The sequence below is a fragment of the Cricetulus griseus genome, chromosome 2, assembly GCF_003668045.3.
Source record: "Cricetulus griseus strain 17A/GY chromosome 2, alternate assembly CriGri-PICRH-1.0, whole genome shotgun sequence".
NCBI lineage: Eukaryota > Metazoa > Chordata > Mammalia > Rodentia > Cricetidae > Cricetulus > Cricetulus griseus.
The window spans coordinates 427,141,383-427,169,350 of record NC_048595.1 but is presented as its reverse complement, the minus strand read 5'-3'; the positions used below and the strand labels follow the sequence as shown (position 1 = coordinate 427,169,350).

Below are 27,968 nucleotides of genomic sequence, written 5' to 3'. Positions count from 1 at the left end.
TCTCCCATCTATTTCACCATCAACTTGGGCTTCTCTGCCCATAAAGGTGCCTACTACCCAGAAGCACTGCTCATCCCTGTGTTCACATGCCCAGTGTCAGCAGCCTTTGGCTCTGCTGCTAAGAGTAGGAACTTGGCTCTGGGGGACATTTTGGGCTGCCCCAACCATGCCAAGATCACCTGTACTTATGGGGCTATAGGGTAGATGACTATGTTTGGGAGCAAGTCACTGTCTGATGTGGATGGTTACCAGACCCACCCACCCCCCCTATTTCCTGCCATCCCCCAGTTTCTTTCTGTGGAGGAGGGAGACAGGTCCTGGGACTTTTAATGGCAATTTGGAGTCTGCTGAGCTAGAAAGTGACTCTAGTTTTAAAGCTGAGTTGAAGCTCTTGGGGGTCAACTTTTCCTTTTTTCCTTAGTCCCCAGAAGACTGATCCAGCCAGGTAAGAGGGTGGTAATGTGCATTTGTGAACAATGCAGACACTGAGACACAGCCTTCACTTAGGATGCGTGAGCATGGGCAGACACACCCAGCCGTCACAGAGATGAAGGGCCAGGGGCCTTCTCTGGCTAGCCAGCATGCCACTACCTGATGCTTAATCTACGCAAGCCCTGGTTGAGGAGGCTGGGAGGGACCTGGATCCTGAGTGCTTCACCATGGCCCTGGACTCTGGGGTCCTGGGTAGAGCAGCATCTCAGCCTCCAGCCTCCTGGTCTTCAGCAAATTCTTTCTCTCGATGTAATCCTGATAACTTCTCTCTCTCTATTTCTCTTTCTTCTTTGGGATCTTCCTCTCATCTTTATCGTCTGCTCTCCCTTCCTGCCTGTCCTCCTCTTGTCTCTCTTCTCTTCCCTCAGAAGAAGATGAGGGGGAGGAGGTGACTAAGCCTCCAGAAGGTGAGTGCACTTTGCTGTGTGTGGCTCTGCTCTGTGGGTCTGGGGATGGCTTTTCACATGGAGCTTGACAAGGCTGGCTGGGGCTAGATCTGTTTCCTCACCTGCTCTCAAGTGACTAGGCATATAGCCTTCCTGTCCCCACCCTCTGACAATGAGATGCCACTCTGGGCACTGCCTGAATGCTGTCTGGGAAACTTGTTGCCACTGGGCACCAGTTCAGGCACAGCTAGTATCCAGGCGCCAGCATGGTGCCACCTTGTTGACAAAAATACCCCTTGTGCCACTTCCTCTCCCAGGGGCACATGCACCACCTGGCTGGTGTGCAGTGTACACAGAGGCAGACGGGGAGGGGCAGAGAGAGCAGGACTTCTCTTGCTTGGCCACTCAGGCATTTAAGTCTGTGCAGGTCCTTCTAGAGGCTGCCCTGTACACTGAAGGTGTATAACTGGCTTCCTTTTGCTGGGTGTTGAAGGCACAATGGTGCCTTCAATAGAACCAGTGTCTGCTTTTGTTATTTTGTATTGATTTTTGAGACAGTGTGTTTCGGTGTAGCTTTGGAGCCTGTCCTAGAACTTGCTCCATAGACCAGACTGGCCTGGAACTCACAGAGATCCTCCTGCATCTGCCTCTCAAGTGCTGGGATCAAAGACATGTGTCACTACATCCGGCTCAGTGTCAGCTTTTGCTGTGGGCTGGCTTTTTTTGTATCTCTGTGACAGTGATCTGACACGGGGACTTGACAGACAGCACTTGGAGGCATGGCTTATTTAGGTTCATGGACGAGGAGATTTCAGTCCCTTATGACGGGAATGTCATGATGGGGCAGCTTGTTGATGACAGTGGGAGTGTGTGATGAAGGCTGTTCACTTCATTGAAGACTATGAAGCAGAGCAAGAGGCAGGAATCAGGGGTGGCCATTCTCTACAAAGGTCACATCCTATTGGTTCCACAGCCTCCCAAAGTAGTGCCAGCTGCTGGGGACTGAGTGTTCAAACATGAGTCTGTGAGGGGATTTGCAGGTTCGACCCTAATGGGACAGTGTCACTCGTTTAGAGCCACAGCCCCAGAACCATGACTTATTTCCCGTCAGCATAATGGCAGGAAGTGTATCTTTGTGTAAGCCAGGCACCTGTGGCATTGCAGGCTGGTTATGGGCTCATTCCCACAAATGTGCCTCAGGACACCCATGCTCAATTCTGAGAGGCACTTGCTTTCCTTCTCAAAAGATAACTTTACTTATAAAAGTTTATTGCATTGGTGTGTGTGTGTGTGTGTGTGTGTGTGTGTGTGTGTGTGTGTTCTCGTGCATGCCTGCACATTGGTACATGGGTGTCATGGTATGTGTGGAGGTCAGGGGAATACATTTTCTCCTTCTACCATGCCTGAGTGAGGGCCTGGATTTAGGGACTCGGCTTGTCAGGCTTGGTGGAAAGCACCTTTACCCACTGGTCCATCTCACTGGCTCCTTGAGAAATACTTTCAAGGAGTTCACAGTTGATCTCAGCTTTGAGGCCAGCCTAACCCTTGCTTTGGAGGAAGCCTGGCATTGTGCCTGGACATGAAGCAGGGCTATATTCTGGTAGAAGAAGGTTAGCTCAGGAGGGCGGAAGCCCAACGACTCATAGTGGTCATGGACTAAGGGATGCTGGCCTGGGCGGCTCCCATGTGTCCCTGGGCATGGATGTCCTCATCTCCTCAGGATATGTTAGACAGGTGAGTCCCAGGGTCCCCTCCAGCTATGCTATGTTCCTACCTTAGGCCCGTGGTTCTGTGTGGCTATCTCTATAGGTGCTTAGTTTGGTTTTCTTAGGCCCACTTCCCTCTGCACCAAATGGCTTGGTTTCTGCCCCAGCATGGGTATGGCCCTACTGACTTTTCGTTTCAGGTGTGGTGGTCGTGGCTTCCCAGAAGCTTCACTGATTTCTTTATGTTTTTAATAATTATTTTAAGTTTTAGATTTATGTCATGCTTATGAATATTTTGCCAGTGTGGATGCACTTGTGTGTCTGGAGCTTGTGGAGGTCAGGAGAGGGTGTGGGATCCCCTGGGGTGACTGGTGGTTATGAGATACCATGTGTGTGGTGGGAATTGAACTCGGGTCCTCTGCAAGAGCAACAAGTGTTCTAGAGTGCTGAGCCATCTCTCCAGCCCCTGTGTGGAGGCTGCAGATCTGAGAAGTTGGGGGTCAAGGCTACTCTCTGCCAACCTCAGGCAGGGGACATGCTTTCTCCAGACTGCTTCCCACAGCCTCAGTGCCTGTCAGCACAGAGAGGCTCAGGCCCTGCGTGGGGGTGGCTAACTCAGTACAGGCATGGGCTGTCAGACTCTGGGAGAAAGTTATCAGGTAGGCGTCCAGGCTCCGGGAGCTGTGTTCTGCTTCTGGGTGGCTGTTCAGATGAGTGAATATTGACAGAGCTGAAGGGAGACCTCCTAAGTGTGCTTCACAAATGACTCTCCACTTACATGGTCTTCAGTCTCCTTACCCTTCATCCATCCTTGTATCAGAGCAGAGGAATTCTGAAGGCAAGGTTTCTCCACCCAGCCACGCCTGTGCTTTCAGGGAAGTATAGCTAAGGTCTGGGGTTACAGTGGGGGCGAGGGACCCACCCAAGATCACAACCAAGAGGCAGTTCGGCCAGACTGCATTTCTGGGCCTCCTGTTTGCTAGCCAAAGGGCCCTATCTAAGCCCACCCTGTTTCCAGGTTTGGTGGCCCGGGCTTCCAGCTTGAGGGCAGGCGGGGAGGGCATTAAGGCTGGGGTGCCAGTTGAACATTTCTTAACCCAGGCGCCACCTCCTGGGTCAGCCCAGGCCACATTGTTTGGTGAAGCTTGGAAGCTGTGTTTGATGTTCATGCTGACACTTTGATGGAAAGTTCATAAAGAGAGGCTTGTGAGGAAAAAATGATCAGTGACAGGATTCTTCAGCTGGGGAAGGAAGAATTTGAGGGATGTTTGCTCTGTTGAAGCCACTGGGCTAAACATATCCATGCATTCTTCTCTTCATTGATGAATCCAGTCAGTCCCTGTGCTGTGGGCCTGTTACGCAGCAGGCAACGGGCCAGTCTCTGGGGGGATAAGAGGCTGGATGTGACATGTATCTTAAGCTCATGATCATGTCATGAATAGGAGTAAGAATTATGCATGGAGCATTTGGGAGGGAGGGGGCACAGCTTTGTGAGACCTTAGGCTAAAGAAGGAGCGTGAGGTAGATGTGCACACGGGTGTCATTGGCCTGGTGAAACCTGGAAGGTAATGGAGACCAGGGAAATGGTGTACATGGGCTCTGGGCTTGGGCGTCATAGCGCGCGCGCGCGCGCGCGCGCGCGCGGCGCGCGCTGTGTGTGTGTGTGTGTGTGTGTTGTGTGTGTGTGTGTGTGTGTGTGTGAAGGTCAGAGGTTAATGTGGGGTGGCTTCCTCTATTGTTCTCCACCTTACTTTTGGGGACAAGGTCTCGTGTTAAACCTGGAGCTCATCATTTTGTCTAAGCTGACTGGCCAGTGAGCTTCAGGAATCCTCCTGTCCCCATTCCCCTTCTCTCCTAGTGCTGGGGTTACAGACACATGCCACTCCCCCAAATGTTATGTGGGTGCTGGGATCCAAACTCAGGTCCTCGCCCCTGAGCAGCAAGCGTGTCACCCACTAAGCTATTTCGACAGCCCCCAGCTTGTTTGCCCCCCACCCAGAAACTTAAAAACCAAGAAGAGAGGTGTATGGAGCCAGAGCACATGTGTTTGCACATGTGGTCTGGAGTAAGGTTAAACACACAAGAGCCAGGCCACGTTAGTTTTTACTATTCATAACAGCTGAGAGGAAGGTGGTATCGACTCCATTTTATCAACCGGGATGGGGTTAGATGACTTAGCAGCTTCACAGGGACCAGGGGCAGAGTTGAGAGTTTGTGTTTCGGCATGTGGGGACTGCCCATTCTGGTGGGTACACATAGTACAAGGGACACCAGAACATCTGGACAGAGTCCTTCTCTGGCAGGGAAGGAGAGAGAACTGGCCATGGTGGACTTTAGGAAGTCTTTCCATGCCAGGTTCTCTTTGTTCCCAGTTGTTCTGCGAGGATAGATTTGGCATAAAGGAAGACATTGGACTCTGGGGACTTTGATCCCTCTGAGTTCTTGGTGATGGTGTTTGGGAGCATCACAACAGGTGACCGAGTACAGAGTTGTCCACCACCCACCATGCACCAGGCCCTGTGTTAGGGATTGAAGGTCTAAGGATGGGTGAGGCGCCTGGGGAGGGTAGAGATCTTACCGTGAGGCAGAAGGTCTGAGCAGAGATATGGAGGGGTGCTTGGGGGCTACATGTGGCCCACTCCTAACTCTAGCTCTAGGAGTTTCCTTCCTTCTTTCTTCTGCAGCACCCGTGTCTTCAGTATTTCATTTTTGTATGTATTTATCGTTGTCTGGATTGAACCCAGGACCTTGCACATGTTAGGCAAGTGCTGTATCACTGAAGCCTTTTCCCCAACCCCCGTGTCTCCATCTTATTAGGGTGGGCGATGCTGGCCCCTCTCCATCAGCCAGATCTTTTTTTCCCAGTGAGGCGATGTACTTGAGAATGTGGTGAAGAGCTGGTAGTCCCCGGCTGAGGAGTCAAGTCACCCTTGTGTTCTGTTGCTCTCAGCTGCCAGCAGCCACTTGGAATGGTTTGGGCTTCTGGAATGTTCTCCATGCAGCACCCTCCCTGGCTCCACTTCTCCTGCCCTCCCCAGCTTGGTGGCCTGTAGGTCAGCTGCTCCCTAGGAGACTAGAAGAGGAGGAGTTGTGACTCCGCACCCCCACCCCAGGAAGGGAGTGTACGAGGGTGGAGGGAGGTTGAGGTCAAAGACCAATGTGGACCAGCCAGAACTGCCAAGAACTAAAAGGACATGTCCTTTCTCACATGCCTGCATCCTAGGCAGGTGAGTTGTTTTTAATCCCGGGTTTACAGGGAAGTGGAGTCCGCACTCAGCTGGGACAGAGAGTCACCACCTAGGTTGATTGGGCGTGGCTGTGTTCCGGCTGTGGGCTTTCTCTTAGCTTTCTGTTGGCAGAATATGGACTTTTTAAAGTGAGAACTTAGCATAGAGCGTGGTGCTTACCTAATGTGTGGGCTGAGGTCTGCCTGGCAGACTGCATGGTTCATTCCAGTGGGGCGACTGAAGTGATTGATTGAAAAGTCTGGGCAAACAAGAGAGGGTGTGAGGCCTTGAGGGCTCCCTAGCAGGGGTGGGAGCTGTCCTTACCCACCCAGAAGGAGCTAGTACAGCTGGGATAAATAGAGGATGGGCTATAACCCCATCCCTCCGTCCCTCCTTCCCTCCTTCCCTCTCTCCCCTGACAATAAAGACCAACCACTCCAGCCAAAGGCCAAAGCCATCTGCAGTCATATAGCAAGGGACCTAGGGGGGTAAGTAGGTAAAATGTAGCCACTGGGGATGCGGATAAGAATGGAGTCGGGTAGGGTAGGAACGTGAGTCAGAGTGCCACCAGTGCAGGTTCCATTCAACCTGACTTTCAAGGAGTAAAGATAGCAGAGGGGATGTGTTGGACCTGGCTTCTTACTCGAGGTGATGTCTGGATGGGGTTGGAAGGGAGGGTCATGTGGCTATGAATTTGTGAGACAGAATCTTCTGTACCAGGTACTGTGGCTGGTGCCAGGAACCTTTGTCAGGCTAGTGAAGCCTGTGGGTAGCAGGGGTCTCTGGGTGAGAGAGGATTGCTGTGTGTTGTGGGCAAGCAAGAGGAGCTGTGCTGAGCACCTCAAAAGGCCTGGGGGATGTCCAGAGGGAGTGGCAGGGAGGGTGAGGGACAGCCACTGGCTTCCCAACTTTGGATGATCTTATGACCTATGAGTAACGGCTGGCTGGAAGACTGTTTTGAGTACCTGTTGCCACTTCTGCCTCATACTGGCTGGGTGCTTCTGCTCTCCAAATCTTACTAAGCTCACACGACTCTTGACTGGTTTTACCACTATGGGTGAACCTGTGGACCTGGCATTCCTCTGACTCATGTGTGTTGGTGTCCCCATGAGACTATGGGCCCCCTTAGGTAAGCTAGAACCTATATTGTAAGATTGGAGACATGGTGCTGCCCACAGCCATTGGCTGGTTTTGTGTTGTGGGCAAATTGTTCCCCTTCTCTGAGCTGAGTGGACAGGTCAGATCAGAGCCAGCACACACTGGCTGCTGACAACTCACCTGCTACCTATTTTCCTAAAGAAAATTGTGTTGCAAACAGCTGCCCTGTTTGTTTAGCTGTTGTTTGCAGCCACTGTCACTATGACGGCTGGGTTGAGTGATTTCGACAGAGACCATAAGACAATCCCACCTAAGCTATTTACAGAGAATCTGACCAGGTCTGCGTCATAGTACCTCAGGGCATCTGAACCTCCACAGTGCTGTGGCCTGGGGAGGCCAGAGTCCACACCTTCTATGTTAGGTTGGCCTGGGAATCCTGTGAAGTGAGTGTGACCTGAGCAACTTGAGGGGGGCTTTGCTGTCTCTCCCCACACGCTGAGTCCCAGCCCAGCGTGTCCATGTGGCTGGGTGTGGATGTTGATGGGCCTCCTGCAGAGTATGGTCTCTGGACATCCCAGGTAACTCCCTCCTTCCCAAGCCAGGTTTTCCTCCAGTTGAGGAAGCAAACTTTCAATTTAGTTACCTCAACTTTCCTTCATCTGCTTGTCCCGACGAACCTGGGGAAGGGCTTTCCTCTTACTCAGGCCACTGTAGTCCTGGCCCTCAAGGGCTGCAGGGCCTGGTTGTCCCAGGTGGGCATCATTTCCCAGGCTAGGTGAATTCTCTGGTTATGGTAGCTAGGGGTCTGTGTTCACATCTTGTTCCTCTGGGGCAATAACGATGGTGACAGGATCCTAGGTGTTGGCAATGACATACACCTCCTCTACATGATCGTGTCCCTGAAGAAACCGAGAACCCTGATCCTTGTCTGGTTAGTATAGGGCCGGCCTCTGAGGTCACGGGGGCCTGGGTCCAACATGCCTGGTCATTTTACTCTTCGGGCCTCAGTCTTCTCATCTGCCGAATGGCCTTTCTGTTGCTAATGTTACTCTGAAGACTAGGTTGGGGTTACTGTGTATGAAACCCCTCTCCGTGCATGGCCTGGTGCACTGCTTGTACTGTAGTGGGCACAGAATGTCTGGCTCCGCCCAGGCACAGGGTTCTCTGCCTCAGTCTTCTAAGGAATGCTGAGTGTGTTGTGTAGAAGTGGGTGGGGTGTCTTGCCAGGAAGGGGCTGGTAAGTCTGCAGTGGCTGGCCTTGGGTGTTGCTGGATGAGCAAGCTGGTTGCTATCCAGAGATGTGGGCAGAGTCAGGCAATAGCTTTGGGATTGCTCTAGGAACCTGGGCATCTGGGGACCCTGGTAGGGCTGGACAGAAATAAGGCTGCAAAGGGGATGCCAGCCATGGACAGGCATCCAAATCCTTAGGGGAAGATGCTGGTGGCCGTCTGCAGAGGCAGAGCTGAGAGAAGCAAAGGCTTCTAAAAGCCAGTGCCCTGTAAATCTTGCCTCAGTCTGGGGAGTATGGGCCAACCGCAGTCTCAGTAAAGCACCCCTGGGGTCTTGTGGAGGATTTTCAGGCTGCCTCTTTCCTAGGCTGGACTCTGGGGGTGCTGTATTCCCTGGCAGGGTGAGTGGATTCCTATCACACCTGTGTTCATTCTTTGTCCCTTTATTTCTTCCAGAGCCCCGGAGCTATGTGGAGTCTGTGGCGAGGACAGCAGTATCAGGGCCTCGAACTCAGGATGTCGAGCCCAAGAGCCACAGTGCCCCAGCTGCCCATGCCTATGGACATGAGACACCCCTGAGGAACGGGACTCCAGCTGGCTCCTTTGTCTCCCCCAGCCCCCTTTCCACGAGCAGTCCTATCCTTAGCGCTGACAGGTAAGCCAGGAATGGGAAGTACAGGATGAGAATCTGAGGCTGAGACCGAGGCCTCAGAGGATCTGTGTAGACTATGGATGGACAAAATCCCATCCAGATTGCTACCCTTTGGAGGTCCTTTCTCAAGGCCTCAGGGAGAGTATTTCTGGGCATCCAACCTAAGGCAGCTGGGGAGATGGGCAAGGCTCTCAGGGTGTGCTCCATTCCACTTGAGCGAAAGGGACCAGTGAGCAGTCCTTCCTGTTGCCGGTAACCTAGTGTGTGGAAGGCTGCTCTCCTCAGAGCTTTCGGCTGTTATCCACTTTTTGCAGCAGTCCCAAGAGCTAAGTTTGGCTGTTCTCACTTCTCAGAAGAGACAACTGAGGCTCAAAGGGGCAGTAGTTGAGCAGTGGCACAAACAAGCTTCAACCTATGGGTGTATGTATCTGGAGGTCGTATCTCTTTCTCACTTTGTTCCACCAACCTGAGTGATTTGTATGTAGACAAGAGCCACCTGTGCCCTGCACTGGACCAGAAACAGAGTGCTTAGGGGACAAAGCAGGGGTGAGTGCTTCTAGCCAGGGAGGTGGAGAGGACATTGAAGGATGACATTGAAGGATTCTTCCAGAAGGATGACAGGATGTCTTGGGATGAAGACGTAGATCAAAGGGACAGAGAACTAGGGTGTGTGATGTCGGCACAAGGACAACTCAGAGCATGAAACCCACCAGGGAAGAGCATCTTGGTGTCTAGACACTACTCGTAGCCTCCCTGAGTCAGACAGGGAGGGAATCCCAGGGCTGGGTAGTCGACGGCCAACCCTTCAGCAGAATTCATGCTTGGGGTATACTAGGGAGCTGCAAGAATCGGTGGTGGGAATGAGATTCCATGTTACAGTTGGGAAAACAACACAGGGGAAGAGGCTGAGGTGGGGTTGGGCAAGGCCTAGAGACAGCACCAGGCAGGGGGAGGACAAGGCTAGCAAACAGAAGCAGCATCTCTCCCTTTCTCTTCTAGAACCCACTCTTCCCTATGCAGGGATCTCCATGACCTTCAGACTCCCAGGCTTTCCTCCCTCACCGGGGTCAGGATGCTGCTCACACTTACTCTGGCCCTGCCCAGGCTGGCAAGAGATGAGCAGAGATGTTCCCTCCGGATCCTCATTCTGAACCCTCCAGCTAGGCACACTCCCCTGCTCACACCCAGTCCACCTTTCCTCCCTAGCCCTTTCTTTCCCAAGGTGGAGGCTGCCTGTTCCAGGGGTAGCATGGTGGCAGGGGTCCAGTTCTCGCATTTGTCCTGGCTTCTTACTCATACTGCCTCTGCACTCACCTGGCTCTTTTCCAGGGTTCTGGAAACTCACTTCTGAAACCCCAGAACTCCACCATGGTACCCTCACTCTCATCCCCGCCCTTCACCTCTGCTCAGTACGACACAGCCTGCTACAGTGCTGCTTCATCAAATCTCATCTATTCCCTACTATTCATCTGGCCTTTTTCCTGGCCCTGCCTCTTGCTGGTCGTAGAGCACAGCTTCTTGTACCTGGGGTGCTGGGCTCTGTAAGGCCCCTTCTTTCCCTGGCATGGCCAAGCACCAGCTGCTTGCCACCTTTCTCTACTGGCTGCCTACCCTGGTCCCTTGGCAACCTTGTTCTTTTCCATCACATCATACATGGGCAGAGCCTTGAATCTACTAGCCTGTGCTTGCATCACAGGAACCTCATGGCCATGCACAGGCAGCTTGTGCCATTAGTGACCAGACTGGGGGTGCTGAAGACAGACCTCCAAATGAGCTGAGATCTCCTAACTTGGGGTACCCTTTGTATGTGATTCCGTTCCTTGCTTTTTGGAGTCACCTAGGAGTGAAATCCTAATTTTAGCACTCTGAGAGGATGTTAAAACACCAGGAAAACTGAGTCAAGTTGAGCCCTAATAGAAATGGAGTCAGGTGGCTTGACCATCTCTAAGTTTCTATGGTGCTAAGGGCTTACATCGGGACAGCTGCCGGTGATTGCTTTGCTGTGACTCATGGGTCAGGAGTCAGTGTGGCTGGTAAAGAAAGTGTGGGTTTTGCAGTCAGATGCGGCTGAGTTGAAACCTGGCCTTTTAGACCTCTGTGGTATTGAGCTTACTGCTTAAACTCTCTGGCCCTCAGCTTCTTTTTCTGATGGTTCCATTATGCAATGTATAAAAGCCCCGACTTCCTCCACACTGAGTGGAGCTTTTAGTGGTTGAAGGATGTTGGCCACTCAGCAAAAGTCCACTCTTTATTAAATATCACCCACTGACCTTCCTACTTGCCATCTCTCTCTAGCACTTCTGTGGGCAGTTTCCCATCAGGAGGGAGCAGTGACCAGGGTCCACGGACACCCATCCAGCCCATGCTGGATTCCAGCATCCGCTCAGGTAGCCTGGGGCATCCGAGTCCTGCAGCACTGAGTTACCAGAGCTCTTCACCTGTCCCGGCTGGTGGCAGCAGCTACAGCAGCCCTGACTACTCCCTTCAGCCATTCAGCTCTTCTCCAGAAAGCCAAGCCCAGCCACAGTTCAGTGCGGCCACTGTCCACATGGTGCCTGGGAGCCCTCAGGCACGACACAGGACAGTAGGCACCAACACGCCACCTAGTCCTGGCTTTGGCCGTCGCGCTATCAACCCCACCATGCCTGCTCCTGGTAGTCCCAGTTTGAGCCACCGACAGGTGGTGGGTCCATCTGGCCCTGCTTTCCATGGTAATGTGGTTTCTGGCCACCCAAGTAGTGCAGTGACCACTCCTGGAAGCCCCAGCTTGGGCCGGCACCCAGTGGGAAGTCACCAGGTTCCAGGCCTCCACAGCAATGTGGCTACCACTCCAGGAAGCCCAAGCCTGGGCCGACACCCTGGGGCCCACCAAGGGAATCTGGCTTCCAGTCTCCATGGCAATGCAGTCATTAGCCCTGGGAGCCCCAGCTTGGGACGGCACCTGGGTGGATCTGGATCTGTGGTTCCTGGAAGCCCCAGCTTGGACCGGCATGCCGCATATGGTGGCTATTCTACCCCCGAGGACCGACGACCAACGCTGTCCCGGCAAAGCAGTGCCTCTGGCTACCAGGCTCCTTCCACACCTTCATTCCCCGTCTCCCCTGCCTACTACCCTGGCCTGAGCAGCCCTGCGACCTCCCCCTCACCAGACTCAGCAGCCTTCAGACATGGGAGTCCCACACCAGCCTTGCCAGAGAAGCGGAGAATGTCCTTGGGAGACCGGGCAGGCAGCCTCCCCAACTATGCCACCATCAATGGGAAAGTGTCCTCCTCACCCATTGCCAATGGAATGTCCAGTCCCAGTGGGAGCAGCACAGTCTCCTTCTCCCACACTCTTCCAGACTTTTCCAAGTACTCCATGCCAGGTGCGTCTCTTCTCTACATTTTTACCTGCCCAAGAGTAAGGACATCTGTCCTAGATAGCCCTTGGCAGATGACCTTGGTTGGGTCACTGACTTCTAGGCCTGAGTTCATTGCCTGTAGCAGGAGTTGTATCTTTTTAAAATATGGCTGGGTGGGGTGGCTGTGATGAAGGCTTTGTGCAAGACAAAGAGGATGGACTACTAAGCATGAATGGTATGCTGTTCAGATGGCCATCACCGTCTCTCCTCCTGTTGGGCACATGCTGTGTGGTAGCCTGAGCTAAGTACTCATTTAATCCTTGAGCCGCCTGGGGAACTGGGGAAGTAGGTCATTAGCTTTGCTTTATACAGGAACACTCTAAGGCTCACAGAGTTTCTGCTGCTTGGCTGGCATTATATGGTTACTCAGTGACAGAGCTAACTTCTAATCCAGGCCCAAACTACCCCCAGATGAATGCTCTTGGGACAGGGGAGGTGGCACAGTGGGTGAAGCACTCACTGTCCAAACATGAGGACCAGAGTTTGGATCCTGAGAGCCCATGTAAAACTGAATGCAGTCGTGCATGCTTCTACTCCTGTGGTGGAATGAGGAATGGAGACAGGAGATTGCCCAAAAGCTTATAGGCCAGTTAGCCAGCAGCAATGAACAAGAGTTCCTGCCTCAAACAAGGTGAAAGGCAAGGAATGACACCCAAAATTGCCCTGTGACCTCCACATGCAGACTGTGGCATGGGCACGCACACATGCACGTATGTGCACACATGCACTCATGCATGATAGGAATGTCTTCAGTATGTATTCATTATTTGAGGGACACTGTGACTTAACTGAACTTTGAGACTCTGCTATCCTGCACCTCTATGACTTTTGTCAGCCCCAGTTAACAGTGGGCCAGGTGGGCCAGGGTAAAGGCTAGGGGTGAGATGTTTTAGCTGAGCCTAGTTTCCTTTCTGCAGGATGAGTTCTTCACCCAAGCCTCTAGTTTTGATGTCTTTGCTTCCATGGAGACAGCTTATTCTCTAAACATAAAGTTCAAGGCTTCAGGTGACCTGCACCTTCTCAACCAGACCTTGACCCTGTGTGCAGATACCCTGAATCTACTTATGTCTAAGGAAGATAGAGAAAATTATTAACAGTCTGGGGTGGCCCTGAGGCACCCAGACTCTCTGAGTCCTGTGTCCTTCCCAGGCTCTTCCAAGCTGGGACACTTAGAGTGACCCCACACTCCCCTGCTTCCTGCCACCTACTAGGGACATCTGGTTCCCAGCCCCGATCCTTGAAGGATGCGAAATTTCTAGTAGTTAGGACACTTCCTGTTTCCCACCATCTTGCCTACTTAAAATAGCCTTTGGAGTCAACACAGGAAGGCACACAGGACCACAGCCGCTTCTGACAGCTACTTAGATCAGCCATGGCCGGGCTTCAGAGGAGGGCCAGGCGCCTGCTGCAGATGCTTTCTCTAGCTGCCTAGCCTGGGAAAGGAGCTGCATCTCCTCAGGCCACAGGAGACAGAGCCCAGGTGCCCATGAGCACCAAGGCCCTTGGCTGCAACTGCAGGGTCCTTCTCTCCTAACTTGGTAGCACCTTCAACACCGTGTCCCCTGCTTCAGTCTCTCACAAAGGCCTGGGGATCTGTGAAAGCAGATTGCCCCTTTTTCTTCTTCCTGCCCCTACCCCTGCCCCTTTGTTTTTATCTGCTTTGGGCTGAAGGGTAAAAGAGTGCCCATAGCAAGCAAGGCTAAGTTCAGACACTCCACTGCGTGACTCAGTGATTGTAATTCAAAATAATATTAGGTATATTAGGAAGAACGAAGGTTGAGGACTTTGGAGGCTTGGAGCATAAAGACATCATGATAAGGAGCCAGACACAGTAACACTCACTGCAGTGGGAGGAGGAGACAGGAACATGGCAAGTCCCAGGGGAATGCCACAGTTGGGCTCAATGGTGTCCAATCCCCCTCTACAATGTAGTGTTCTCAGAAAGAGGCTATGGTCTACAGAGCGACTGAGTAGGGACATTGTCTGGCTATGTGTGATACCCTGTAGATGGCCACTAGAGTACTGACCACTCCCTGGTCTAGATGTTGGAGGATGGGAGGGACTTTTGACTGTACTGATGTAGAATGTCACTTTCAGTGTGGGAATCGAGAGGGGATGGGCCACAGGAGAGAGATGTAGGTCTTCTTGTCCCCTGTTCATGGGTATCAGGCTGAGCTTGGGAGGCAAAGCACAAGGAGGATATGTCAACCTCCGGGATGGAAGTGGGGAGGAATTAACTCAGAATCATCTAGGCACAAGGAATGGGGTGGGGAAGGGTTTTTCACCAGCTCGGTGGATGCCTCACCAGGTACTTTAGCTGCATAATGTCCAGGCAACAGTGATGGCTGGCAGGAGGAAGGCTGAGGGAGAAGGCAACTGGGAACCTCCCACCATGTTCTCTGATGTTTGAGCATTTAGCTTTCTGATTTATTTCCTGTGGCCAGCACACACTTGCTAGCTTAAAATAATAGAAGTAGACTGTGTCATAGCAGAGGCCAGAGATCAAAATCCTGCTGTGCAGAGACTAGGACAGACGCTTCTGATGATGTGATCTGCGTCTTCAGACATTTCCATATTCATCTGGTACTGCCCCCATGTGTCTGCTGTCTCTTCCCTACTTTGAAATACACTTGTCATATTGGATTAGGTCTCACCCCAGTCTGGCATGCCTTTGTCGAAATTTGACTATATCCACAAGGACCCTCTTTTCAATAAGGCAACGTTTATAGGTTTGGGGTGTCAGGGTGTTGACATCTTTTGAGGAGCATGCAATGCGACTGTAACACTTTCCTTTTGTTCCCTCCTTTAGACAACAGTCCTGAGACACGAGCTAAAGTGAAGTTTGTCCAGGACACTTCCAAGTATTGGTACAAGCCTGAGATCTCCAGAGAGCAGGGTGAGTTGGGGACACCATTGTTGGTTTGGTGGTCCATCAGAAGACATCATGGAGTCCTGCTCACCATGTCCACCTTGAGCAAGAATTTATTCCTCAGTGCAGTAGGTGGTGGTCACAGAGAGCAGGCTGGAATCAGAGTCAGACAGGAAAAAAGCACTTCCCATGTAAAGTAAAGCTTAGGAGAGAGGGGTCTAGAAGCAGAGCCTTGGAGTGGTTTAGCAAAGCTTTGGCTTTTCCAGGCAAAGTAAGAGCATCTGAAACTGTGATATAAAAATTATCATCATCATCATCATCATTATCATTATTATTATTATTATTATACAAGGGAAAAAAACAAGTTTGGAAAAACAAGTTTTTGTTTTTGTTTTGCTTTTTTTTGTAAATAAAGTTACAGACCAGTCACACTTGCTAGTCAAACACTGTCTGCTTCCTGTCATGGGGCTGTGCTGAGTAGTGGCTGAAGATGGCATGACCTCCAACAATGGCTCTTTATGGCCATCTGCAGAATTTGTCTTGCTTGGTACAGGAGGGCCCTCTGGAGTGTTTACTTACACCAGGACATTGAAAAATGTCATCTCAAGAGAGAAGAGCGTGTCCTCCAGGCCCATGGGACTCAAGCCAAGCCACTGGTTTCTTGATGGCTCTTCTCTTCTGTCACCTCTCATTTCAGCCATTGCACTCCTAAAGGATCAGGAGCCAGGGGCCTTCATCATCCGTGACAGCCACTCATTCCGAGGGGCCTATGGGCTGGCCATGAAGGTGTCCTCACCCCCTCCAACCATCACTCAGCAGGGCAAGAAAGGTAGTGTCAAGGCTGGGGTTTCTTGATTTCTTCAAACTTGTGGGTACTGAAGAGGGTCCTAACTCACCAGGAATGGTCCCTGAGAAGCCAGAGGAGAGTGAATGGTGGTTTTGTGACAGCAGACTGTTAGAACTTGGTGTGTGTGTGTGTGTGTGTGTGTGTGTGTGTGTGTGTGTGTGTGTGTGTGTGTGTGTGTGTATGTGGGTGTGTGTGTTTCATGAAGGGATGGAAGAAGAATGTAGCAGGCTTTCTTTTGGGACAACAACCAGCTCTCATGTAAAGACACAGAGACTTAATATTAGTTATTAATTCTCAGCCTTAGCCTGTGCCTGTCCCACTAGCTCTTTTAACTTAATTTAATCTCTTTCTCTTTGTCTACATTTTGCCTTGAGGCCTTTTACCTTTCTTTCCTTCTGTTATCTTACTCTGTGTCTGGCTGGTTCTCTCTTCTCTTTTTTCTCTTCTCTCTCCTCTCAAGCCTAGATTCCTCTTCCTACTTATTCTCTCTGCACTCCAGCCCCACCTATCCCTCTACTGCCTAGCTATTGGCCATTCAGTTTTCTATTAGACCAATAAAGTTCCTTAGGCAGGCAGGATAAAACAGCAACACATCTTTACATAATTAAACAAATGCAAAATAAACAAATGTAACACACATTTACACAGTTAAAGTACTATTCTGCAATATAAACAAATATAACACATTTTTATATAGTTAAAGTAATATTCAGCGACATAAACAAATGTAGTACATCTTTACATAATTAAAGTAATATTCTGCAACAGAGGAGTGGATGGTGATCCTCATTCCACCGGACTCCAGCCATCTTGCCTCAGTAACCTCTCCCATAGATAGCATCCTACACACTTCAGAAGTCATGAGACAGTGTTGGGACGGTGCTATGACAATGAGTGACCAATACTGTTTCTTCTTTGTTCCAGGAGACATGACCCATGAACTGGTGAGGCACTTCCTCATAGAGACAAGCCCCAGAGGAGTCAAGCTCAAGGGCTGTCCCAATGAGCCAAACTTTGGTGAGCATCCTGGCTTGTCATTATGATCTCGATCCTCAGGGGGTCTGAACCAAGTTCTTTCTGTATTACTGCTGCCAGTCCTCCTAGGTGTGTGGCTTGGCAGAAGGAAGGAACAGCTGCTGTTTTTATAAAGTTTTATTGAGACCTGGCCACACCTCCTAGTTACATACTGAGTAGTGTGGCTCCTCCATGCTGCCAGGTCCCTTTCTGTGTTTGTCTTGCTTAGTTGAGGCCTGACTGTCGGCACATTAAAATAACAGCAGTAAGAACGTCTGTCCTTCTTGTCTACCTATTATGTGAAAGTCACGTTATTCTGGTGTCATAGCAGTTCTGCACAGTAGCTGTCACTCTCCTCATTTTGCACATGAAGAATGTGTAAGTGCTACTTAGGTTCTCTACATAAGCAACAGAGCTGGGATTTTATGCCACAGTTCTCCTACTGCACTCTTCTGATGGGGGCTCTAACTGGAAGGACTTAGGGGACATGGTGGCCAAGGAAAGTAGTTAGGTCCCTTGGAATTCCCAGTGTAAAGGGGGGCAAGTTTTCAATTCTGTTGGTGGGGTGGTGATGAAGAAGAAGCTGGAGGCTGGGGTGCGTGCAACTCAGGCCATGGATTTGAGCTCTAACACTGTAGAAAGGAAAACATAAGTGACAGATACTGGAAAGGTGTGGAGTTGGATGGGGTGGGGTTCCTTGTGTCCCCTTTCCAGTATGTCTTAGTCACTCTTCTTGGTGTGCTGTCTCTCCTCACAGGCTCCCTGTCTGCCCTGGTCTATCAGCACTCCGTCATCCCACTGGCCCTGCCCTGCAAACTGGTCATTCCAAGCCGAGGTAAGAGATGCTGCCTCATACTGTCTGCCCAGAATGGAGCCAAGAGGGAGGCAATGCCATCTTCTAATTGTTAAAAAGGGAAGTTATTCATTAAAAAGCTTAACTCCAAGGATACTCATTAATTGCCTGATTGTTTTAGAAAATACTCTGGTGTTTTTTTTTTTTAAAAATTCACACTGAATTCCCAGAAGAGGCCTTATTCTCAGAATGGGGACAGTTACAGGAGGATTATATCCTGGTACATGAGAGGACTTCTCGTGTCAGCTGGCTGTTTGATACATTGAATTATTAATAACCATTGACCAACATTATTAGCTTAAAGGTTCAAATGCAACTTCAGTAACATTAGTAACCGCATAATTTAGACACTAATTCAATTATATCTGTATGGAATTTACAAAATCGTTTGATATTTAAATCATATAAATGGGCAGCTCTCAGAGCACAATGCTTGGAGTTTCTGCAGCCATCCTGGGAACTTGCTAAAATCCAGGTATTTTCAAATTTGTCAGAAACTCTGGGTGAGAGCCAGGCATGGGGCTGCCTGCAGACCTCTGGCCTTAGCAATGCAGGAAGCTGAACCAGGTGGGTCACAGGTTCAAGACCTTCTCTGGCTGCAGAGTGAGTTGAGGTCCCATTGGGCAACACAAAGATCTCAGACTAAAAAGGCAAGAAGAGCAATGGAGATATAGCCCCGTGGTAGAGCACGCCCCCTCCCCCTCCCCGTATGTGTGATACCCAAGGTGCAAGCCGCTGTGCCAGCAAAGCAATGCAGCACACCTGTGGACCAGGGCCAGCAGTCATGTATCCTAACACAGCTGTATACCAAAGTTTAGAAGTACCAATACAAACATCACTCAGTTCTTCTTTTCCTCCTCTTTTTCTTTTTTTCTGATATTCTTTTTATAGGTTCTGTGTTTTGGGTTTTTTTGTTGTTGTTGTTGTTGTTGTTTCTTTTTTTCTTTTTTGGCTATGTAGACTAGACTGTCCTTAAATTCACAATTCTCCTGTCTCAGCTTCTGCAGTGCTGGGATTACAGGCACACACCACATTCCTATTTTGGACATATTTTTAAAGTTTCTTGTTTTAAGTATAATTGAAATAAAGCGTGTGTTTCATGTGACATATAAGGTCATGTGTGTTGTTGTAGGTGCATATCATAGGCTGGTAAAATCAAGCTGCTCAATACATCTGTGAGTTGATTCTAAGTCATTTCAGAATCATAGTTTGTGCCGTGTTGAGCGTCAGTGAATTCACTCGCACATTGGTTTGTACAAAGACACACTGGTGCAAAGTGCCAGTAGTCCCATTGCTCCTTGTCACAGCCTTGCTGTTTGTCACATGCTGAGTTTCAGAGACCCAGGGACATGGGTATCACCATTATCAGTTCATAGACACGTAGCAGCTAGAGCAGTAGGGATTTGAGCCCAGCCCTGCTGGACTGTAGCACCTCCCAGCAGCATGCTGGGGCCTTAGGATCATCTTATATAGGCAGTGCTGACTGCCAAGACCCACTGTGAAGAGTATCCATTGCAGGAAGCATATGCTTGCCTTAGGCCTAGCCAGACTCGTTTTAATTACTGCAGGGTTTTAATTACTAATTGAATTTTTGTCTCAGACCCCACAGATGAATCAAAAGATAGCTCAGGCCCTGCCAACTCAACCACCGACCTGCTGAAGCAAGGAGCAGGTGAGTGTCACCTGAGTTGGGACAAATGCCCAGGCCTGTCTTTCCTGCCCCGTCCCCTCCTGCAGGTGCAGGGTGGAATTTTCTCCCAGATTCCATTTCTGATGCAGTGGCTTTGGTTCAAGGCTTGCCTGAAATTTGTCTGCACCTGCCTCTGCACAGTGGAACCGAGGGATTGTCGGGCACCTACTCTAGCCCCCGTGACTCCTCTTTGGCTCTGTTTCTTCCAGCTTGCAATGTGCTCTTCGTCAATTCTGTGGATATGGAGTCACTCACCGGGCCACAGGCCATTTCCAAAGCCACTTCTGAGACTTTGGCTGCTGACCCCACACCAGCTGCCACCATTGTTCACTTCAAGGTCTCTGCCCAAGGCATCACACTGACTGACAATCAGAGAAAGTAAGCCTGTCTACCTACTTCTTCCTCTCATCCCCCATTTATCCACTTACTCAAGCTCTGACCATCCCTGTACCCATTGCCTGCCTATGTACCCATACATCCATCCTTTCCCCCCACACACACTCATTTGTCCATTCATCCATCTACCTACCCAACCAATCATCCACCGACCCGTCCACCCACCCATTCATGAACCCATCACCCATCCACCAACTTACCCTCTCTTGCCTCCATCCATGTATGCATCTGTTCACTTAGCAAACCAGCCACACGTGTGTGCATGCTTGAGCAGATAGAATACAGCTGAAGGAAGTCTTTGATTTTAAGAGTAGAGGCTTTCTATGTTCTCAGCTCATTCCCTTCCTCCTCCAGTTTTCCCCATTTATCATTTCTCAGTGCCAGTTCCCTCGCCAGCCCCTAGCATGGTGGGGTATGTTTCTACAGCACACATGCCTGTCCCTGTGTGCCTATACCTGGGATATAAGTCCCGGTATGAGGATCTCAGGCCATCCTATTCATATGGAGAGGCTGTATGAACCCATGATAGGCACAGTGATGGGAATGTGGCCTGCCCTGCAGGTGTGAAAGGGCAGTTATTCCCTCACTCACGATGGCACTCTGATATCTCTGCTGCAGGCTCTTCTTCAGACGACACTACCCCCTCAATACCGTCACCTTCTGTGACCTGGATCCACAAGAAAGAAAGTAAGTGTCTGATAGGACCTTTGCTCTATCCCCTGAAGTATGTGTTTGCTGTGTGTGCCTCAGCCACAGCTTTGTTGTGTCCTGAGCAGGGAGAGCGGTTATGTTGGCAACCACTTGAGTCTCCTCCCCAGACCTGCTGACTTTGCCCAGGCTTCACTGTTCACCTCTACATGCTCTGCTGTGTCTCCTCTCTACACGGGAGGTGGGCCTCAGTGTCCTCTCCATTTGATCTTGGGGATGTGTCTCCTGGAATGGGGGCTCCCCTGCCTTCCCGTGGCAGGCCTCCTAAGACAGACACATTGACTTATGGGCATTTTTCCCACAGGTGGATGAAGACAGAGGGAGGCGCCCCTGCTAAGTAAGTGTGGCTTCTCCTGCACTGGTTGTCCTTTGTACTCTGTGGGGGAAATCGGGCACAGGGACAGGCTCTAGGCCAGGGGTCTGATGAGGGCCTGCATGCCATGGTCTCCTAGATTAGGTGAAAGAGAATATAGCCCACATCTTGATGCTAACAGAGACAAGTGTCTAGGCATGGAGTTGGAAGGATTTGTGGGAAGAAACAATACTTTAAAATGGTCTTAAGTGATGGGTGTGAAATGGGTTTAGGGGTAGGAGAGGCTACTTTAGAGAAAGGGGTTGGATGACTCTCAGGCTGCAGGCTTCTGATGACAAGGTGGGTCTGTCAGTTGCTGACATTTGTGGAATGAAGAAATGGAGGCCAGAAGTGCTTGGACCGGGCCAGAGAGAAAGCACCTTGCTTGGGAATGGAGAAAACTGGCTAGGAATCTAATCCTTATCCCGGGGGGTTGGTGGGGGGGGGAGGTGGACTCCAGAGGGGCTGGACAGTCAGACAGGCTGGAGTTTTCCAGTGGGTCAGATAGCAATGCTCAGATCAGGCACAATCGGCTCTGTCTCTGTCCTAGCAGACACAGGTAGAAAGATAGGCCTGTGTGCTTCTATTCTGGGCACTCAGATACCCTTTACCATGCCACAGTCACAGTCAGCCTGGAGAGGGAAGTGCCCTGACTCATTTCCTGGCCTTCAGTGCAGGCCTTCAGGTCCTTCGGGTCCCACAACAGAGCTGAGAGTGTGAAGCTGTTTGAAGTACAGGCCCTCTCTCTCTCTCTCTCTCTCTCTCTCTCTCTCTCTCTCTCTCTCTCTCTCTCTCTCTGTGTGTGTGTGTGTGTGTATCCTCATCATATGCATGTGTGTGCCCTGTTAATACCCATTTACTGTGTGTCTATATGCGTAGGTGTGTAGGTGTGAACAGAGCGTGTTTGTGTGTGCGTGCACAGACACACACAGGCAGGCAGAAGCCAGCCTGGCTAATTTTAGCTGTGTGTGCCATGCATACCCGGCTGAGGGGTTTCCATTGGCATTTCCAGCTGTCCTGATTTCCCCATCTCACTCTAATTAGCAACATGCCGGCTGGGAGGGGCCCTGAGCTCACATTCTGTTCTCTGCGCTCATATTTTTAACTCTGCTTTGCAGAGAGAGAGAGAAAGAGAGAGAATGCTGGATCACTCCCATTGGTGTTGGAGGGGGCAGGAGACAGGTGTGGGGTTCCTTGCCCCTCCTATTTTCAGGGCTTCCCAGCTTCCAGAAGGGGGGAGGTGGTGGAAGACCTGCTTATGTTTGTTTCTGACCACCTAGGAGGCGTGTTTTGCAAGAAACCCCAGATAGGGGTGGGGCTGAGAAAGAACCCAGAGAAGCTTGGCTTGAATTCTTCCTCCTGTCTCAACCCCCTGCACCCTTTCTAACCAGTCTTGTCACTCATACCCAGCTCATCTCCCACCCCCACTCCCCAGGGGAATGTCACCTGCCCTGAAACAAAGCAAAGCACTGTCCCCAGAACTTGGCTTTAAGAGCTAGCCCCAGTTCTAGATGCTTGGAGAGGTGTGGGGGCTGGGGAAACCAGGCTGGACTGAGGCACGCTTTCCTGCCTAGGTTGCCCTCCAGACCTGGGGTCCTTACATAGGCACCCTCTTCTATCCACTACAGGCTCTTTGGCTTTGTGGCCCGGAAGCAGGGAAGCACCACGGACAACGCTTGCCACCTCTTTGCAGAGCTTGACCCCAACCAGCCTGCTTCAGCCATTGTTAACTTCGTCTCCAAGGTCATGCTGAGTGCTGGCCAGAAGAGATGAATCCTGGAGTCTTTGCCCAAGGCCAGGGCACTGGGGATGGGGTGTGTGGGAAGGGGGATCTTCGAATCCTGACCACCTTGAATCCAGAAAGAGGACTTTGGGTTGACTGTGGAGAAGGAGAGAAGAAAGTGCAATGGTGGGAGAGGGAAGTGAATTGGGGAGGGGAGGGGAGGGGCGAGGGCTGAAGAGAATAAAGGAGGGAGAGAGGAACTCAGAATCCCCTGTACAGATGGAAGCCACACCTCCCAAAGCCTCTCCTACTAGCTGGGGGACCTGGCTCCCCTCCCCCACAGGCCTCTCTGGGGGACCAGATTTCAAGGAGCAATGAAAAAGCTTGTTCTCCCTAACCCTCCTGCTTTGAGAGAAGAAACCTAGCTGAGACTGCTTCTCTGGAGGTATTGGCTGCCAAACCCAGCAGCCAGCGTGTGACATCAAGCGGTGACACTTTGTTACCTTTGGCTTACCTGAGGCCCCCCACCCCCACCCCGAGGTCTGTGCTTGCTCTGACTTCTTATGTGCCCCCATGCACTCATCAATACCTGCCTCTATCCACTCGAATTACAAACAGCTCTGCTTGTCTGTGTCCTTGTGATACACATATACACACTGACCAAAGAAGGCTAGGTATATGGGTGGCAGGGTGCCAGGTCAGAGACAAGCTGTCTCCTGCAGGAGCATAGCATTATGGGTAACAGATATCTCTCTGTTTCTACAACTGCCCTCTAGTGGCCCTGGGGACCTCCAGCTTGTCCCCTGTAGAGACCCTGGTACAGAGGGCGTAGCCATCCTGCAGCATTAGCCTGTTCTGTCTCTTTGAGACTGAAGCTAGGCTGGAGGAAGAGGCAACGCCCACAGTCTTGGGAAAGATCCCCGTGAGGAAGGGTGCTATCTTTCCTGTGGTTCGCGGTGAGTTGGGCGCGTGCACTGACAGTGTCCAGGACTCTGCCTTACACCCTTCTCAGCCCAATCCTGGCCAGGAGTGCCTGCTTTGTACTTGCTCACCTGCTTGAGGCCTACTGGTGGATGGGAGCTGTGCCTTTCTGACCTACCCTGTCCCATATGGTTGGCTTATCCCAGGAGCCTGCTTCCCAAAGTCCTATCCAGGGCACCCGGGGAGGTCTGGATCCCCCCCTTCCCCCTCTGTGTTTTGGGGTCTGACTGTTGCAGACACCCTTCTGGCTGGGCTGTCCAGGGTGACATCATAGCACCTCTGGGGATGCTGCTGGAGAACCACATGGTCCTCCTACAATGCCAAAGCTTCCCTGTTCCCCTTCTGCCTCAGTTTCCCCAGCAGAACCATGCTTTCTATGGGACAGAGGACAGAAGGTATGAATTTAGGCCAAAGGTCCTATGATCCATTTATGGTGTTGGGAAGGCCCCTGTCACCACTCAGGCTTCCACTGAAGCCCATGGGAGTCCCTAGGGGTGGCATTGTATTGATATATAAATATATATAATATATACATGAGACATACTGATAGAATCTGTAAGCTAATAAAAATATAAGAAAAGGTTAAAAAAGAATAGGTAAATTGACAAGAAATATTTATTGTTTCCCCATATTGCTTTATTGTCCCTGGCCACAAACTGTTTCCATTTCTTTTCTAATGTGTAAGCAGAGCCTGAATTGCAGGGGGTCTTTATATTTCAAATAGCCCAGGGCTGGCCTTGGCCTTGACCCTGGTCTTGGCCTCTCTAGGCTACACCTAGGACTTGGGGATGACATGCTTTAGCTCTTTATTCTCTGGCAAGCGGTAGCCCAGCTGCCAGCATCTTGGGTGTGTGGACAGCTGCTTCCATCGCCACAGGTCTGAGCCAGCGTGTGTTTGGGGATGCAGGTGTGTGTGGCCTTGGTGTGTGCATCTCTTGGATTTTTTTCCTCTTCCAGGGAGCTTTGACTGTATGGATATCGTTTTGAGGAACTAGAAAGAAGAATGTCTAGGTTAGGTGGGGATCGTGAGCAGAGGCCCCTATGGGCCCCTCTTCCCAAAGAATAATAGGGCTTAGTGATCAAGGTCCTTCTAAAGTGTCCTTCCCTATGAGATACTCAAGGTGAATGTCTCGATTAACCCTTTCCTCATTCCCCAGTGAACCCCACTTCTTCCCAAGCTAGAAGAAGAAATTCCTCATCCCTTTCTTTGTAAATACCCTTATCCTGCTGCACAGCCTGGGGCCACGGCTTCTCCTGGCTGCAAAGTTCACTCGAGCCTTTGAGGAATGTCAGAGCCTCTGTACCCTGCCTTGGGCCCCGCCCCAGTCTGGGGCCAACAACTTTTGTATATGGTTTCACCTTCTCATGCTGCACTCAGGCCCAAGCCAAGTGTGAGTGAGCCATGTGGAGGACCAAGGTGGATGCTGGGAAAGTGGGTGCCTCCTTCCCAGCATGCCTCTAGAAGGAATGGACACCTGAGTTTGGCTTTCCTGGAAGAGCGTTGGAGAAGGGGCCTCAGTTCTTACACTGGGAACCACACTGTAGTCTGCCCTTTTTCCCACTGTGATTCTCACAGATGGGGCTCTGCACATTCATGCACGCACACAAACACACACACATACACAAACACACAGACCACATACCCTCTCACCACTCCAAATACAACCTATTCTTGCCAAAGATTTCCTTCACAAAAGAGCACTTTTTTACCCATTGTTTTTTTTTTTTTTTTTTTGTGAGTGGTCTGTTTTGCTGTTCTATATTGTTGAGACTGTATGTCAGCAGAGAGAGTGCTGTCTGCTCCTAAATGTGAGTAAAAGAGGGCTAAGGAAAACAAGAGAACATGGCCACCTGTGATGCCATCAACAAGACCCCTCAGCTACAGCCCAGGTCAATACTGCCTCTGGCAACTCAGAAGATTGCTGAGATTGGCCTGGGGCCTTATCCTCCCAGATATCTGGAGGTGAGATATCAGAGAGGCACATTGATTGAACCAGGTTTGGGGGAAGGGAAGGCCCGCATACTTCTGGGCTAGAATACATTGGACAGATGGCCTCAAAGGGAAAGCTGGGAAAAATTAGCAATTGGATATTGAAGTCACTATTGTGCTACTGTGGACCCCTGTCTCTTGTTCAGCCATGTCTGAGGAACGAATTCACATCTTAGGTTTGGGAAGGCCATTTGGGTCCCTTTCATAGCCTATCGCCAGCAGCTTAGATGGCTTCAAACATGATTGCCAGGATTTCCGGTACACCCTGGCTTTGGGGAGTCCCTGGAGATATCTATCTAGGGGTGTAAAGAGGACAGCCCTATGTGTCCCTCTAGAAAGGGGCTTTCAGGAGAGAGAGAGAGACCTTGCACTAGGTCTGAATAGAAATGAACCAGGCTCCTGCTGTCAGGGAGTGTGAGTATACAGCATCCGCCCTGCTCTGGGTTTTCTCCATCCTACCTTCCAAGATTTCTGATCCCCCTTTCCCAGCTTCAGACCTTGGGGAGATCCATCCAAGGGAACCAGTCCTCTCTTGCCTCCATGCCTTGGGTCCTTGAAGAGCTTGGATCCAAAGCTAGGGCCACCCCTGCACTTAGGCCGTGGCAGAAGATCTCGAGACTGGTGTTTCCGTGGTCATTGGTGACAGGATGTATGTGTGTATGTGGGTGTGGGTGTGTAAGTGTGTGTGTGGGTGCATGGTTTGCTCTCTTTAGGGAACTTCGAGCTGGGAGATGGAGGGATGTTGAGTTCAGTGTGACCCAGTAGTTAGAAGAACCAGGAGGTGAGGCCTGATGGGCCACAGATTATTAGTGTTTTAGTGCTGGTGATGGAGGGACAGCCACATAGGATAAGACTCAGCAGGTCTCTTCCTTGTCTCCTGTTTCCTCAAATGGCTGAGAAGCTGGAGGGTCTCAGTTAGTTTCCATGCCGGGTCCCCTCACATCAGCATGGCCACTGAAGTTCAAGACGCCAGTGTTCACAGCCCAGCCCTCCCTGTGCAACCCACATTTGGCTCGTATGTGTGTGAGCACGTTGGGGTGTGCATGCAGTATCTCCCCACTTTCTCATTCAAAACAAATGTAAGAAGTTCCTCATGTTCTTGGTTATTCCAACCCTGCCTCCCAGGCCTTCTGCTGGGAGATCCAGAGTCCATCCCCTGCCTCCCAGTCCCCTGCGCCCCCAGCCCCTCCCAGCCCTCTGCTGTGTATTTATAGATGGAAATATACTTTATATTTTGTATCATTGTGCCTATAGCCTCTGCCACCTTGTATAAATCCTGTTGTACGCTAAGTGTTCTGGATATGAATGTATGTACACTGATGCTACCCCCCCTCTGTACAGCTGCTTAGTCTCTTACAATCCATTGTATGGCTTTATAAATGATAAAGTGAAACACAATACCCAGGCTGTCATCTAGCTGTGTTTGGGCTCAGCTGGGTCTTCACAGGGCAAGAGGGGTTTTGCCTGAGCATCAGAGATGAGGGTCTTCAATGATGCTTCTGGGAGCCCAAGCGATGGCCCCAGCACTCATCCTGTTCATCATGATACTCATAGGGACTCCTAGCTGAAAATGAAGTTCAAAGAGTAAAACAAGGAGTGCATTGATTGGCCTGAGTGGCAGAGGCGGGGTCCAGGAGCTCAAATGACAAAAATAGGAATTTGTCTCCATCTTGTGGTTATCAGCAACTTTGTCCAGGTGTGAGGCCACTCCAGGCTTTCACCTACCTACCCTCTTCCCCCATGCTCTAAGCCAGCCTACACAAATCCTCACTGACTCTGAGAGAGCCTGCTTGAACTGAGAACTCTATATCTGGGCTACACAAATGCCTTCAGGGCCTTCTGAAACCACAGGATGGGGGACGGGCAGTCCTGGTGGGCTGTGGCTTCTTCGAGGCATGAGCAGAAACTGTCAGGCAAAGTGACTGGGTGCCATCAGTTGAGACCCCTGAAGCTCATGGCTGCCTAGGGGTTCCGAGTGAGCTCATTGGAACTCAGGAATTTTGGGTGGTTCCTACCAGGGCATACAGAGCACTGCGGGCATGGAGGGCTTCTTGGTGATCCAGAACCTTCATGGGACTCAGATCCCTACTCCACAGAGCTCTCCAAAGTCCCGAGAAGAGTCTCAGTCAGCTGACCTGAGCAAGCATGGCAGCCTTGGCACACTTGTGGGTATTGAAACTCCTTGGCACTCTTCAGCAAGATAGGACCCCATGGAGCTTTTGTATAGACTCCTTATGGTTTTATTTTTTTTATTAGTTCAAATTAGGAACAAGCTTGCTTCACATGTCAATCCCTTCTCCCTCTCTCTCCCCTCCCCCAACCCCTCATCTATCCCTCACCCTATCTACTGTCCA

The 27,968-nt window shown here is 50.8% G+C and overlaps 1 protein-coding gene across 8 annotated transcripts in view; it reads left to right on the top strand.

The window, feature by feature from the left end:
• Positions 1–27,014, top strand: part of Tns1 (tensin 1) — a 162,503-nt gene extending 135,489 nt beyond the window's left edge. For all 8 annotated transcript variants that reach the window (XM_035441023.1, XM_035441029.1, XM_035441028.1 and 5 more), the window contains 11 exons: positions 8,595–8,793; positions 11,086–12,155; positions 15,001–15,087; positions 15,758–15,889; positions 16,832–16,924; positions 17,679–17,756; positions 19,375–19,446; positions 19,674–19,842; positions 20,479–20,547; positions 20,873–20,905; positions 22,549–27,014. In XM_035441023.1, the coding sequence (XP_035296914.1) occupies positions 8,595–8,793; positions 11,086–12,155; positions 15,001–15,087; positions 15,758–15,889; positions 16,832–16,924; positions 17,679–17,756; positions 19,375–19,446; positions 19,674–19,842; positions 20,479–20,547; positions 20,873–20,905; positions 22,549–22,693 (2,147 nt within the window). In that variant the 3' untranslated portion in view covers positions 22,694–27,014. The remainder of the gene's footprint in view (positions 1–8,594; positions 8,794–11,085; positions 12,156–15,000; positions 15,088–15,757; positions 15,890–16,831; positions 16,925–17,678; positions 17,757–19,374; positions 19,447–19,673; positions 19,843–20,478; positions 20,548–20,872; positions 20,906–22,548) is intronic.
• Positions 27,015–27,968: the final 954 nt, after the last annotated feature.